Raw genomic sequence first — 14,686 nt, 5'->3', positions numbered from 1 at the left:
CTATTCCATCCTATTTATATTTTCCAGTCACTGGCATCTCTGATTGTTTTGAAAACAGCAATATTAGTAACCTTCCCAACTCCCCAATACTCCCACTGTATTTGGTCTGTGCTATAACTGCCTTGTTATGCTAAAGGAAGTATCACTGGGTCATGTATTAAAGAAAGAAATGCCTCTGGCACCCTGCCAACATTATGCTTTTTTTATGGATTTCCCATGTCCAGGTTAGGGCAAGGAAAGAGACACAGATCTGTCCTGCACCAGACATAGTTATAGTCTTCTGGGGCACACATTGCCTTATGAACTTTCCCTGGGTGTGAGGACATCTACTTATTATTTTTTTTTTTTTGAGAGAGTCTCACTCTGTCACCTTGGGTAGAGTGCTATAGTGTCACAGCTCCCAGCCACCTCAAACTCCTGGGCTCAAGTGATCCTCTTGCCTCATTTTACCTGCTTCTATAAACATACCACTTTCAATTTACTTCCTATCAAATATTTTCATATTCCTTTTACTGTTATCTCTTTGTAGCAGCCACACTCATATCCATCCAACTCCTAAAGCTTTACCATCACTACTACCTTCCATTGGGCATCATGGAATTCTTGCTTACCTGAGCATCGATTTGATTCATATCTCATCATCTACCTCTCTAACCACCCATTCTTCTATCTCCTTACTCTAACACAGCCATTTACAATAGCAGATAATTCTTTTTACAATTAGCAGGGGAGCGAGTTGCTACATCCTGCAATGCACAGGACAGCCCCTCACAACAAAGAACTATCTGACCCAAAACGTCAATGGTGTCAAGGTTGAGAAAATCTGTTCAAAGAAATGTGAATGCAAAATGCTCTTCCACAAATGTCTCACATTCTCCCTAATATGATAGAAAGAAAGGAAAATGTAAGCTTTTTCAGATCAAATTCGTCTCAGAGAAAGAGCTAATTCATTCTATCTTTATTTCTCATCCTCTGAATTCATGCCAGTTATACAAAATATAGACTACCCTTAAGTTATTGTTGCTTTTGTATATTCTTGAATCTCTCTATATTTCAAAATGATTACAGCTTCTCATATAATTTTTTTCTTCTATTCTAACCACTGCAATGTCATTAACTGCATGGATAACTTATCTGACGTCAGAACTTTACGTTATAGAATCTCTATGACTTTTCCCTCCAGAGCAACCTTTAAATAGCAGAGCACTACCCTTACCTTTATTACTCACAGATCTCAAACTTGGAATCATGTATCACTCATCAAAGCCTCCTTTACCTTCTACCCACTAATCCAATGAACTGGTTCTTCAATCAGTTAACCCTTCCAAAGATAATCTGTCCATTATCACCTTCTGAAAAAGATTTAAATCCATACATACTCTGTATTTCATCAGCAGTAACTGCAAAAGGTTTGTTACCATGTATGAACTCAATCACACCAGACTCATAAGCTACCAAAAACCTTCAACCAGATTCATTACATGGATCTAAAATCCTTGAAGACTCACCCTCTTTTCCTAGTCCTGCACTGAAATGCATTGCAAAAATCACAGTGGTATTAAGAAACAAGGATGATTAAAAGCCTTTATTACTGCTCAGGAAAAGTTTTATGTAACTCTCGTCAATGCCTTATGAGGTCGTTCAAATCACCTCAACTTTCTTCAACAGTGTCCTTTCACCCTTTCAACAAACAACTTCACTTCTTAAGTACTTCCTCTCCCAAATGAATAATGTGTGGAATAAAAAGAAAGGGGGGGATAAAAAGGTGAAATGTTTACTTGAGCATTGTCAGGTTCATCTTTAATTTTGTCTAGTAGTCCCTGCCGTGGTGCCACTGCTTTGTCATACTCATCATCCAAAGGTTCTTCTTTAATTCTAATATTTGATGCAAAGGAATTTCCCAGTTCCGAACCAATGGAATCTTTATTGGCAAATGGGTAGCTGGAATCCTAAAACACAATATAAAGGATTAATAAATATTCAGATTTTAAAATTATTCTTCTTCAGGTTTAACACCCAAAGAAAGCTCATTGGAAATGAAGAACTCTATGGACATTCATTAGAGTCCCTACGCTAAAAGTAAATGTGCTATAGGTCTAAATACCAAAAACAAAATAAAGAATCTAAGATCTGAGGCTCTTTAGAATGTCTCCAAAGATGTCCTTACCCAAATAATAAAGCAAAAAAAAAAAAAAATCAGTGCTCTACCTAACACATATAGTTACAGTTTAGAAAGTGACATAAAGAAAACTTTGACACTTGCCACAGATACAGCAATCTACATACACACTGAAAACTTACCCTAAAGTTTGTTTCTGGGGTTTGTGGTAAATGGGTATGTAATGTTTCTTCAACTTGATTAGCTATTGAAAGGAAAAAAAAAACAAACAAACACATGTATATGAATAACAAATCTTAGAAAGAGTGACCTCAAAAGCTATCATTTTGATAACCACCTTGCTTTTCCAACAAAGATGCTCAATAGAGTGAACTGGGTCTCCCAAAAAACCCAGAAAGTACTTTCACTCAAAGTTTTGCACAATCTGGCCCCACCAAACTTTTAGCCTTACCCCACATTTTTTCTTTGCTCAAACCTAAATAAAAGTGGCTATTTTATTCACTATGTTCTGAAAATTACTTGTGTTTGTTCTCTCTCATTTCCGGTTATTCTATCCCAAGTCTCCTCTGTCTATCCTAATCTTTGTATAGTTTTCAAGACTTAGGTCAGTTCAAAACACCTCTCCTCTATAAAACCTTCCTTGTTCACTAAGTTAAAAATCATCTCTCTCCCCAAAATCCCTAAACCACACTGTTTTAATTATCTGAAAGAAGTCTTCTTGTACTGCCTTATGACAAACTCGTCTACTGTTGTCTTTAATCACATCTTATGCTGGTCACCTGGTCATTGACACATCTACCATCTGACTTGTCATGTCCTTTCTCTAGACATTGTATTTCTTGAGAAAAAGAATTCTCTTAATTTTCAATATCCCTTATGGGGAATACTGAAAATATAGTATATTGAATTCTATGTATTGAAAAATTTAGTATACCCTTGCCCAACTTGTATATAATGAATACTCAAAATACTTGCTCTTTTTAAACAATACTGGTTTATTCTTTTCACTGTATGTTTCCTAGCACTGACAGAAGAAATGTAAAGATTCATATAGTATACTTGCTTTCCTTCACATCTATTAAAGATTATTTTCACTTCATCAGGTTAGACCCCAAGAATACAAAGATGAATAGGATACAATCTGGTCCTCAAGAAACTCCTACACTAGTAGGTAAGGTAAAACAGAGAACTATAATAGTGTGTGATTAAGTACTATAAATAATAAGGCATGAATAAAATATTGTAGAAATATAGATAAGGAAACAATTCATTCTTGATGTAGAGCAGTTAGGAATGATGACACAAAGTAGAAGAGGTTTATGGGTTAGGCATTATCGAATAGGAAGTATTTTTATAGGCATATATACAAGGAGAGAAAATGATATTCAAGCAAATGGAACAGCAAGAGGAAAGGAAGGCATAGAAGAAAATATATGATATATTCAAGAATGTAACTGGAGCTAAAGTATAGGGTACACTGGGCAAAGAGGCTCAAGAGGCACCTCAAGAAACTACCAAAACATAAATTAGAAATTTTATTAAAAAAAAAGAACCTTCCTAAATTGGACTAATTGGTGGGACAGCAGTTTGAATTAGTGCTTACAGCACAAAGAAGTTAAATCCAACTTCAGGTTCCAATGTTCAACCAAAGAAAATGAACAGGTGATTCAAGTATCTTGCCTTCTCATCAAAATATTGCAATCAGGGGAGGGAGAAATGAGGTTTAGAGCTATTTTTCAACCATTTATACCATTATCAAAAGTTACTGGGAGAAATTCAGTCATTCTGCAAAGAACAAGGATAAAAGAAAAATGACAAGATTACAATGAATTTAACTGTTCAAACTTAACATCAGGAGTAGTAAAAGCTATATTATTATCAGTACTTTGTTACTGTGTTTTATGATTCTATTCCAATAATTATTACCTGCTTTATCAAAAAAACTGCTTTTCAACCTTGAATCCAAATCTTTATGGGGTTTATCCAACCGTTTTTCACGTTCATGATAAGTTAGGTCTCTATTTTTCTCCTTTCCAGAAAATGTCTCTTTGCTGTTTTCTCTCACTAGACTAAAATCTTTCCGTATTGATTTAAAGACAGAAACCTGATCAAACTGTTTAGGAAAGTCTTTTTTTAACTTATTTTGAATTTGTACTTCATTTTCATTGTCTGATTCATGCTGTGTGACATTTCTCTCTACTTCCAAGCTATCATCAGTATGAACTGAAGAAGCAAGATTGTCCTTTGAACTAAAATCCTGTTCATCCTCATTGTCACTACCAACGACTGGAATTCCTGCAAGATCCCCAGAGTTCAAAAAATAATCATCTTCATCCAGCAATGAATTTTCAGATCCTGTTTGATTCGGCATTCCATAAGACATGCTGTCAAGGGTAGGAGTTAAGTTGTGGTCTATATCTTCAGACATTTCTGTATCCATGATACCACCACCTTAAAAAGTAAAATACTGTTTAGACAAATGATATTGCTAAAAATGACCGCAATTATAAGGTCTGGTATTTAACCAAATATATATTTCTTCAAACAAAATATAGATAATATTACCACAGTATTCATTTAACACTTTGATGGTATGACAGATAGGACTATTCCTGTCTAATAGTTAAGGAAATGGGGATCCAAAACTTGAGAAGCTACTTTAGGTTAGGAAGGAAGGCAATGTGATATAGAAAAAAGAGCGCCAACTTCAGAATCATACAAATCTGTGTTGAAATCAAAGTATGATCCTGAAAAATCTATGAGATGCTGAGCAGTAAACTCTGCATCTCGTTATCTATACAACATAGCAAATACTCACCTTGGAAATTAATTTGTGGTGAGGATTACTGATAATATGTATAAAAGGCCTACCAACACAATGACTAACACATAAAAGGGAATATATAAGTGGTAATGATGATAATTATGGTGAACGGAGATCAGAACCCAGCTCTCTGGTCTCAGAGTCCCATTTTCTCTGCACTAATACTAATAAATAGCAGTTAATGTTTACAATAGTAAATATTTAAACAAGAATAAATTTTATCCAACCTAGAACAAATAAAAAACTGTTCAATGTTCAAAACTATATGCTAAAAGACTCTCCCATTCCACAAGAGAACAAAGAAACCTCAACGATCTCCTAATCAAATCCTACTGACTTCTGTTAATCTTTATGACACATCCCTCCTAGATAAAATTCCTTTGGTTCCTCTGACACTTTATTTCTTCTTACATTTCTAATTGGCCTATTAATTTACTTTATAGGCTTCATCCTCCTCTGTTGACATGGCTTCAATATTAACTTTTCTCCAGGATTCTAGTTCTCTTCTTATTTTATACATTAAGATTGAGCTATTTTGTTCACCTCTATAGTCTTTACTTTTGCTACTGACTTCCAAAAGTACTTTAGATCTTTCTTCCAAGATTTCAGATGTCTATACTCAACTAGCTCCTGTGTCCCTTAGAGAATTCCAACTTAGTATCTCTAAAATCAAACTTATCATGTTTCCATTCCAAGCATTTTTTTTTTTTTTTGTAGACCCTCAGTAGAGTGCCATGGCGTCACAGCTCACAGGAACTCTCTCCAGCTCTTGGGCTTAGGCAATTCTCTTGCCTCAGCTTCCGGAGTAGCTGGGTCTATAGGTGCCTGCCACAACACCTAGCTATTTTTTGTTGCAGTTTGGCCGGGGCCAGATTCAAACCCGTCACCCTCGGTATATGGGGCTGGCACCCTACTCACTGAGCCACATGTGCCACCCCCTCAAGCATACTCTCCTTATATCTACTTCACTTAAGTATCAGATTCACTAAACCAGCAGTTGCTCATGTCAGAATTACTCCAATTCTCTTTCGCTATGGACAAATCTTTTCGAATCCTTTCAACAGTACCACTTAATCTCTCTAAAATCTATCTTTTTTGCTTAGCACCTAAGTCTAATGCTCCACATCTCTCCTTGGCCTAGTATAATCCCTTCTACTGACTAAATTCACATGGATATCCAGGAAGCAACCATATTCTTACAAACCCTATGCCCAAACCACATTTAATTGGTCCATGAATAGGCAGACTGGAAGTGATAAAAACAGAATGAAACAAAGACTGAAAATATTATTTGCACTGATATCCTAGCTTTCATTTATTCCTGAAACACAGATGTACCCTTCATGTTGATGATTCTTCAAACCATCCCTGGATCCTGTGATCCAATTTTGTTCAGGATTATTTGAGTTGGATTATATGTAATCAAAGTCCTAACCGAAAGAATTCAATGAAAGTTTCCTCAAGTTGCTCTCCTCCCTAAAGACACCAGAATTATCTTTTTAAAATAAAAATCATACCATACCCTCCTTCGAGATCTCTTTTTTTTTTTTTTGCGGTTTTTGGCCGGGGGTGGGTTTTGAACCTACCACCTCTGGCATATGGGGCCAGCGCCCTACCCCTTTGAGCCACAGGCGCCACCCTCCTTCGAGATCTTTTAATAGCTCCCCACTGCTTAAAAGTATTTATTAATTCAGTCATTTAGCACATAATTACTAGGAAGCCTATGGTAGGTACCATGATAAGTTCTAGGGATAAAATGATAAAAAAGACAGTTATTATTCTCCCTCCTCACCGAGTCAGAAAAACAAAGTTAGAAACAGTGTGATGGTAAGTAACAGTAAGAGTCCATTATGATGTCAAAGGGAAAAAAGAAAAGACTTTTCATCAGAAAAATACTTGCTAATAAATGTAGAGGGAAAAACAGATGTGGAAAATTACTCTTTTGTATTTTCTAAAATAATCAATTTAGACAACAGATGCGAGCTGAAGAACTTACATGTGAGGCATCATGACACCTGTGACTTACTTTCACATAGTACACTACACAGAGACAGATAAGCAAGGCAGGAATATGGGGAAAGAGTAAGTGATATTACAGATGTTCATTTCACTCTTCTTATATTTTTTCCATTTATTTGAAAATTCTCATAATAGAAGATTGAGAAGGAAACGAAGCAAGGTGCTTACACATACACGTACTAGACTATAAGCAATTAAAAGTCAGGATTAGAGTCTTTTCAACATTTTATTATTAGTAGTTAACCATATAGCATGCGCTTGGTAACTTTTCATGAATGAAAAACTATGTATTTTATGTGGTCAACAGTCTATGTTCTGTAGTATATAAGAAATCAATACCAAGAAGTAATATTGCAAGCAATTTTCAATCCTATAGTTAAATTCAGGATACAGAACAGGAAGAAAAGAACTGGAAAAACTGGATCTCTAAATCACAGCAAAATAATTTACAGATGTATCTAAGTTTAGACATAAAAAATAAAATATTTGGCAGCGCCTGTGGCTGAGTAGGGCGCCGGCAGAATATACTGAGGGTGGCGGGTTAAAACCCAGCCCCAGCCAAACTGCAACAAAAAAAATAGCTGGGTGTTGTGGCGGGCACCTGTAATCCCAGCTACTCGGGAGGCTGAGGCAAGAGAATCTCCTAAGCCCAGGAGTTGGAGGTTGCTGTGAGCTGTGTGACGCCAGAGCACTCTACCAAGGTTGATAAAGTGAGACTCTGTCTCTATTAAAAAAAAAAAAAAAAAGAAAAATAGTGAATGTAAAAAAATATTTAAATAATTTAAAAATATATATATATATTTTTTGAGACAGTGTCCCACTATGTTGTTCTCAGTAGAGTGTCATGGTGTCAAAGCTCACGGTAACCTCAGATTCTTAGGCTTAAGCAATTCCCTTGCCTAAGCCTCCCAAGTAGCTGGGACTACAGGCGCCTGCCACAACGCCTGGCTATTTTGTTGTTGTTGTTGTTGCCATTGTTGTTTAGCTGGCCCGGGCTGGATTTGAACCCTCCAGCCTCAGTGTTATGTGCCTGGCGCCATAACCACTGTGCTACGGACGCCAAGCCAATAATTTAAAAGATACTAAGGAAAGCATGGAAGACTTATTTTTAAGTCATAAAGCAGGGACAATTCTTTCTAGTTAGTGACACAAAATCCAGAATAAACGACCAATTTATAAATAAAAATATAAAAAAAGAAATGTAAATAAAGAAAGTCCTAAGGAGACAAAACCACAAACCAAATCAAAAGATAAAGGATACAGAGCAACAAAAAATGAAATAATTCATCACCTGAAGATCTGTACTAAAGATAAATTATATAAGATGCAAGCTCAGACCCTCAGAAAAAAATGAAGAGCATTGGAAATAATAAATATCTGAATAAATTCAAAGACTTATATTTTTTCTTTTTACCTTTTCCTCTTATTGTTCTTATAAACCTTTAAACTATTTAGGAAAAAAATTGTAATATTACTTTATAGGGCTTATAATGTATGAATAGGTATACATATGACTACCATAATATAAAAGATGGGATAAATATAAATCTATAAGGATACGAGATTTCAGTATTTTACCTGACGTATACATTAACTAGTTTATTATTTTCTTTTTAATTGATAAAAATATATGGGGGGGTGGCAAAAAATACATATACATATACATTTTAAGAGATGTTATCTATGTATATCTTTTCAAAGTGGCATAGAATTATGATGGCAATGTGTAGTATGATTGCTCTACCCTTCGGTACCTCACTGGCTGTAGGAACTCAATAAATATTTGGTAAATTAATGAAAAAAAAAGATAAAGGATAAACTGGTTGAAAAGACTTTATTGCACTTTATATCACAAAGACTAATTTCCCTAAGAGCTAAAGTATCTTTCCCTAAGAGCTAAAGTAAAGATATAAACAATTAAATACATATATAAAAGCAAAGGATTTGAACAAACATTTTACAGGAAGTGAAGTACTAAGGTTCGGCAAGAGAAATGCAAACTAGTAATGCAGCAAGATACTATATTCACAGAGCAGACTAGTAATGACCAAAGGTTTCAATGACAGTCTTGCAGCAACCTATAAGCCAAAGTTGAGAAACTATGAACCAAGGCCCAAAATACATATAAAGAAGAGTTTGTGGGGGGGAGTTTGTGACAGAGACCTGTGTGGGCTACAAAGCCTAAAATATTTATTATCTGGCCCTTAACAGAAAAGCATTAGCAAACCCTGGTAACCAAAGATTACTAGGAGGATAAAGTGGTACAAAACTAATAAAGAGCAAGTAGGCAATATTTGTTACATTTTAAATACACATAACTTTTGACTCAATGATTCATCTTTTACAAGTCCATCTTACCAATATAATCTCACAGGACATTGATTAAAAAGCAACATTTATAGACTGTAAACAGCTTATCTGTTCATCACTGAGGCTAAATTAATTAAAGTACATACCTACTATGGAATATTATATAGTTGTTAAAAAGATTGAGGCAACTGTGTATGAATTCCCAAGCTCTATTAAATAAAATAATTAAGTTTAAAAAAAGTAAAAAAAAAAAAAAAAGTAAAAAAGGTGGAAGGAAAATACATTAATAATAATATTATGTTTTATATCTATGTATGTATAGAAAATGCTACAACTGCATAAAAGTCCCTCATGCATTTTCTATGAGAAGCTAAACTAGGTGGCTGGAAGGCAGAAACACTTTTTGAACTATACCCATTTTTATTTTTTACTTATTTGTTTTGAGACACAGTCTTACTCTGTCACCCTGGGTAGAGTATAATGGCATCATCATAGCTCACAGCAACCTCAAACTTTGGGGCTCAAGAGATCCTCTTGCCTCAGCCTCCCAAGCAGCTAGGATCACACTTAGCCACCACAATGCTTGACTAAGTTTTCTATTTTTAGTACAGACAGGGTCTTGCTCTTGGCTCAGGCTTGTCTCAAACTCCTGAGCTCAAGCAATTCACTCACCTTGGCATCCCAGAGTGCTAGGATTACCAGAGTGAGCCACTATATCTCACCTTTATGTCCACTTTATCTTAAGTTTTGAAGTACATGTATCTGCTATCATTTAAATAGTATTTAAATCTTTATTTGGTAAGATTAGGCCATATCACAAAATCCCAAGACCAGAGATGTTGGCGTGGATGCGGAGAAAAGGGAACACTTCTACACTGCTGGTGGGAATGCAAATTAATACATTCCTTTTGGAAAGATGTTTGGAGAATACTCAGAGATCTAAAAATAGATCTGCCATTCAATCCTATAATTCCTCTACTAGGTATATACTCAGAAGACCAAAAATCACATTGTAACAAAGATATTTGTACCAGAATGTTTATTGTAGCCCAATTCATAATTGCTAAGTCATGGAAAAAGCCCAAGTGCTTATCAATCCACGAATGGATTAATAAATTGTGGTATATGTACACCACGGAATATTATGCAGCCTTAAAGAAAGATGGAGACTTTACCTCTTTCATGTTTACATGGATGGAGCTGGAACATATTTTTCTTAGTAAAGTATCTCAAGAATGGAAGAAAAAGTATCCAATATGCTCAGCCCTACTATGAAACTAATTTATGGCTTTCATATGAAAGCTATAACCCAGTTATAACCTAAGTAGATGGGGAAGAGGGAGAGGGAGGGGAGGGAGGGGGGAGGAGGGGCAGAGGGAGGGTGATTGGTGGGATTACACCTATGGTGCATCTTACAAGGGTACATGAGAAACTTAGTAAACGTAGAATATAAATGTCTTAACACAATAACTAAGAAAATGCCAGGAAGGCTATGTTAACCAGTGTGATGAATATATGTCAAATGGTCTATAAAACCAGTATACGGTGCCCCATGATTGCATTAATGTACACAGCTATGATTTAATAATAAAAAAATGGTATAAAATAAATAAATAGATCTTTATTTGAAACGCAATGGAAATTAAACCTTTCTCAGAGAAGCCAGGTACCATGGCTCATGCCTGTAATCTGGGAGTCCAAGGTGGCAATATTATCACTTGACCTCAAGAGTTCAAAACCAGTCTGAGTAAAAGAGAGACAGATGGGGTCTTATCACATTGCCCAGGCTGGTCTTAAACTCCTGGTCTCAAGCAATCATCCCACTTTGACCTCCCAAATCACTAGGATTACTGGCATGAGCCAACCTCACCTAGCCTAAAAGACTTGAAAGCACAAATTTATTGTGAAATATTCCTGGCTATTAGACACTATACATATGCTTGGCATATTAGAAAGAAAACAAGGACAGCATACCTGATATTCAATAAATGAGAATAAAAATGCTAAAAATATGAGAAAAGACAAATAAACAGAGCATAGAGGCATTATGAATTTGTAGGCAATAAAAATATTGCAATGTATTTAAGTATAAGAAGAAATTATTAAAAGATTCTAAAGTCAGATTAACATCCATTTGACGCATGTTTTACAAGGATCATATGTTATACATATGGCTTCTGTATACCAGAAACCTGTTCAATGTTACAGGAAGCCAAAGAATGGAAGCAAAATGACCAGTTAGGAAGCTACTGCAATAATCTAAGGATAAACTGGTGGCTAACATCAAGGTAATAATGGCAGAGAAGTGGTCAGATTTGGGTATGTTTGGAAAGTAGAGACATTTCTTCATATGAATATGCGATACTGGACTTGAAAAAGTCAAGGACAACACAACAGAGTGCCATTTTTTGAGGTGAAAATACTATGTAAAGATCAGACTGAAAGGCATAGGATCAACAGTTTTGGCACTGTTAATTTTGATATCCTTTTTAAATCTTCAAATGTAGTTAGGAAGAACTCTTATCAAGTAATGAGAAACAAATTTGGGACTCATAAATGAAGAGATGGTACTTAAAATTGATGAGAATAGATAAGATCACCTATTGAGATAATTTACACAGATAGAGGAGAGCTCTAGATTTCTGAGATAATACAACATTTAGAAATCTAACAGAAAAGGAATCAGAAAAAGAAACTCAGAACAATGAGATAGAAGGAAAATGAGACTGATGGCAAAAAACCTAAATGAAGAAAATATTTCACTAAGAAGGGAGTGACCAAGCATGATAAATGCTGTTTAGATGACTGCCAAAATGAAAACTGAGTATTTATTACTAATACTGACAAAGTTAAAATGAACTTCTAACTAGACAAGAGCTATGTGAGTGAAAAATAAATGCATAAGCCAGAAGAAGATAATCTCAAGAGAGAGGGGGGAGGTAACTTGACAACCTTAAGTCCAAATACTTCTTAGAGGAGAGAAGGTTGAAGAACACACATCAACCCTGCTGAGGTGAGCTGCAACACCAAGGACACAAACAAAAGGTACAAAATCCATCGCCAAGCGGACGGGGTCCCCTCCCCCATGAGAACGGCTCAGAGTACCCCATAAACAAATAAGCAGAGTTCAAAAGTCCTCCCATTATATCCCACGGGAGAGACCCTCTAAAACCTGGACCTACTTCCCCTACCAGGGTGCCATGGTGCTCTCCTGGCAAGCATAAAACTGTATATATTCTCTACCTGCAATTCAGAACTCCCAGCACTCCCCTCCACTCTAACTCTGAGGTCTGGACGCCTGTCTCCCAGCAGTCTAGATTCTTGGGTATTTTCTTGAGAGGTGTGGACAGGGCATGGACTGCTACTGGTCAGTGAAGATTCTGTGGCACAGGAATGAGGAGAGGACAGTTGGCAGACAGGGAACCACACAGGAGCAGCAACCGTTTTGGCAACAATAGGGCTCACCCCTGGATATTCCGGAGTCATACCCCCATCTCTCTGGACAAACAGAGGAGACCGGACATCTTCTCAGGTGGCAGCCACTTGTGGAACAGATCTGGGACAGAAACGCAGGCCCCATGAGGCAGTAAGGGCCTGGGCCGAGCATGGGGACTAGAATATGCAGGCGCAGAGCCAGCAGATTCCCAGGGCGGGGCTGACCCAGAGGACCGGTTTACTGAGCCTAAGCCATACCTGGCCCTCAGGAAATCATCAGACAGAGATCCTCAAACTGCGGCCTGCAGGCCACATGAGGCGGTGTGATTGTATTTGTTCCCATTTTGTTTTTTTACTTCAAAATAAGATATGTGCAGTGTGCATAGGAATTTGTTCATAGTTTTATTTTTAAACTATAATCCGGCCCTCCAATGGTCTGAGGGGCAGTGAATTGGCCCCCTATTTAAAAAGTTTGAGGACCCCTGGATGGGCAGGCAGAAGCTGGAACTGACAGGTACAGTGCTGCAAATACAAACTACAGCTGAGACCCCGCAGCAGCACAGACAGGGTCTGACGCACAGGTTCTGTGAAGTCAAAACAGCTTCTCTTCTGCAGGGCAATTTAGCCAGGACAGAAACAAACTCCGCAAAGTTTGTCAGTAACATCAATCAGTGACAGGGCTGGAACTGAGTGAACAGCCCCAGCCTCCATTAAGCACCCGAGGTTGTCAGGCCTCACCTCCACCTGCCGGACAGTGGCAGAGAGCAGCAGCTTGGCTGAGGAAACATAGATCTCCTTGTGATACACGCAGGTGCAAACCCGTGGAGTATCTGCTCACTGGAGGCAACTGGGCCACATCCCTGCAGGTTTATCAATGACTGGGTTTGACAGAGGTGCAAGGTGGGGAAGGAGGCATCAACCTTCCCAGATGAATCTATTTGCTGGGTGGGTCCTCCTGACCTCACGGAGCACTGCAGCAAGTAATATTTGAGTTCTCATCAGACCCCTGCGATCTAGTTGCCAGAGACCATTTAAACTCTCCCACCTGAGACAGGTGCTGACTGAGACAATTAATTTGGACCTCCTAAATTGAGCCAATCGCCTGAGGACTACCCAAGTGGTACCCTGGGTGTGTGGTTGTAGGAAGGTTTCATTTTCCTTTTCCAATTGTTGCCTGTGGGGGGAGGGGTGACTTAATTGCTGGTATTTCTCCACAGCTGAGACTTCAACCCAGAGTAACTGATTCACTAGGGTTGGACAGAGATCACCTGAAAACAAGACAGAGCCACTTAGCCTCACCACACCAAGCAGTCCCCAGTTTCTCAGGTCGTAGTACTGTATGAATCCTCGACAAAGCTCCAGGGAAAAGGTACAGACACCAGTCCCAGCTTTTGGGAAAAGGGCTGGCTAATCACTACTCCTGGAGTCCCGAACCCAACTTTTCTTTATCCACTCATCTAGTCAAACAGTGTAAAATAATCATGGGGCAGAATCAGTAAAAAACTCTGGTAACATGAATAACCAGAGTAGATCAACTCCCCCAAGAAAAGATATGGCAGATGTAACTGAAGATCACATTCATAAACAGATGGCCGAGATGTCAGAAATTGAATTCAGAATGTGGATTGCAAACAAGATTAATAGAATGGAGTAAAAGTTGGAATTAGAAATCCGAGGAGCAATTCAAAAGTTGTCTCAAGAAGTCAACGCATTTAAAGACAAAATCACCAAAGATTTTGACACATTTAGACAAGAATTTGAGCCCTCAAAGATCTGAAAAATAAAGTAGAATCCCTTAGTAACAGAGTGAAGCAGGCAGAAGAAAGGATTTCTGACATTGAAGACAAAGCTTTTGAATGCTCCCAAACTCTCAAAGAGGAATAGAAATGGAGAGCAAAAATGGATCATTCTCTCAGAGAGCTCTGGGATAATTTGAAGAAGGCTAATATCCACCTCATAGGAATCCCTGAAAACAATGA

At 37.4% G+C, this 14,686-nt stretch overlaps 1 protein-coding gene across 4 annotated transcripts in view; it reads right to left on the bottom strand.

The window, feature by feature from the left end:
- Positions 1 to 14,686, bottom strand: part of ZMYM4 (zinc finger MYM-type containing 4) — a 181,324-nt gene that overhangs the window by 68,512 nt on the left and 98,126 nt on the right. For 2 of the 4 annotated variants that reach the window (XM_053576721.1, XM_053576722.1), the window contains exons 3-5: positions 4,046 to 4,570; positions 2,302 to 2,363; positions 1,779 to 1,949 (exon numbers count right to left, since the gene is read on the bottom strand). The exons of 1 other annotated variant lie outside the window; for it this stretch is intronic. In XM_053576721.1, coding sequence (XP_053432696.1) covers positions 1,779 to 1,949; positions 2,302 to 2,363; positions 4,046 to 4,570 — 758 coding nt within the window. Of the gene's footprint in view, positions 1 to 1,778; positions 1,950 to 2,301; positions 2,364 to 4,045; positions 4,571 to 14,686 lie in introns of those variants that run through there. One more of the 4 variants, XM_053576724.1, reaches the window with a different exon arrangement.

The sequence above is a fragment of the Nycticebus coucang genome, chromosome 22 (assembly GCF_027406575.1).
Source record: "Nycticebus coucang isolate mNycCou1 chromosome 22, mNycCou1.pri, whole genome shotgun sequence".
NCBI lineage: Eukaryota > Metazoa > Chordata > Mammalia > Primates > Lorisidae > Nycticebus > Nycticebus coucang.
Note: the sequence above shows the minus strand (reverse complement) of the source record. Positions and strands in the feature narration are given on the sequence as shown.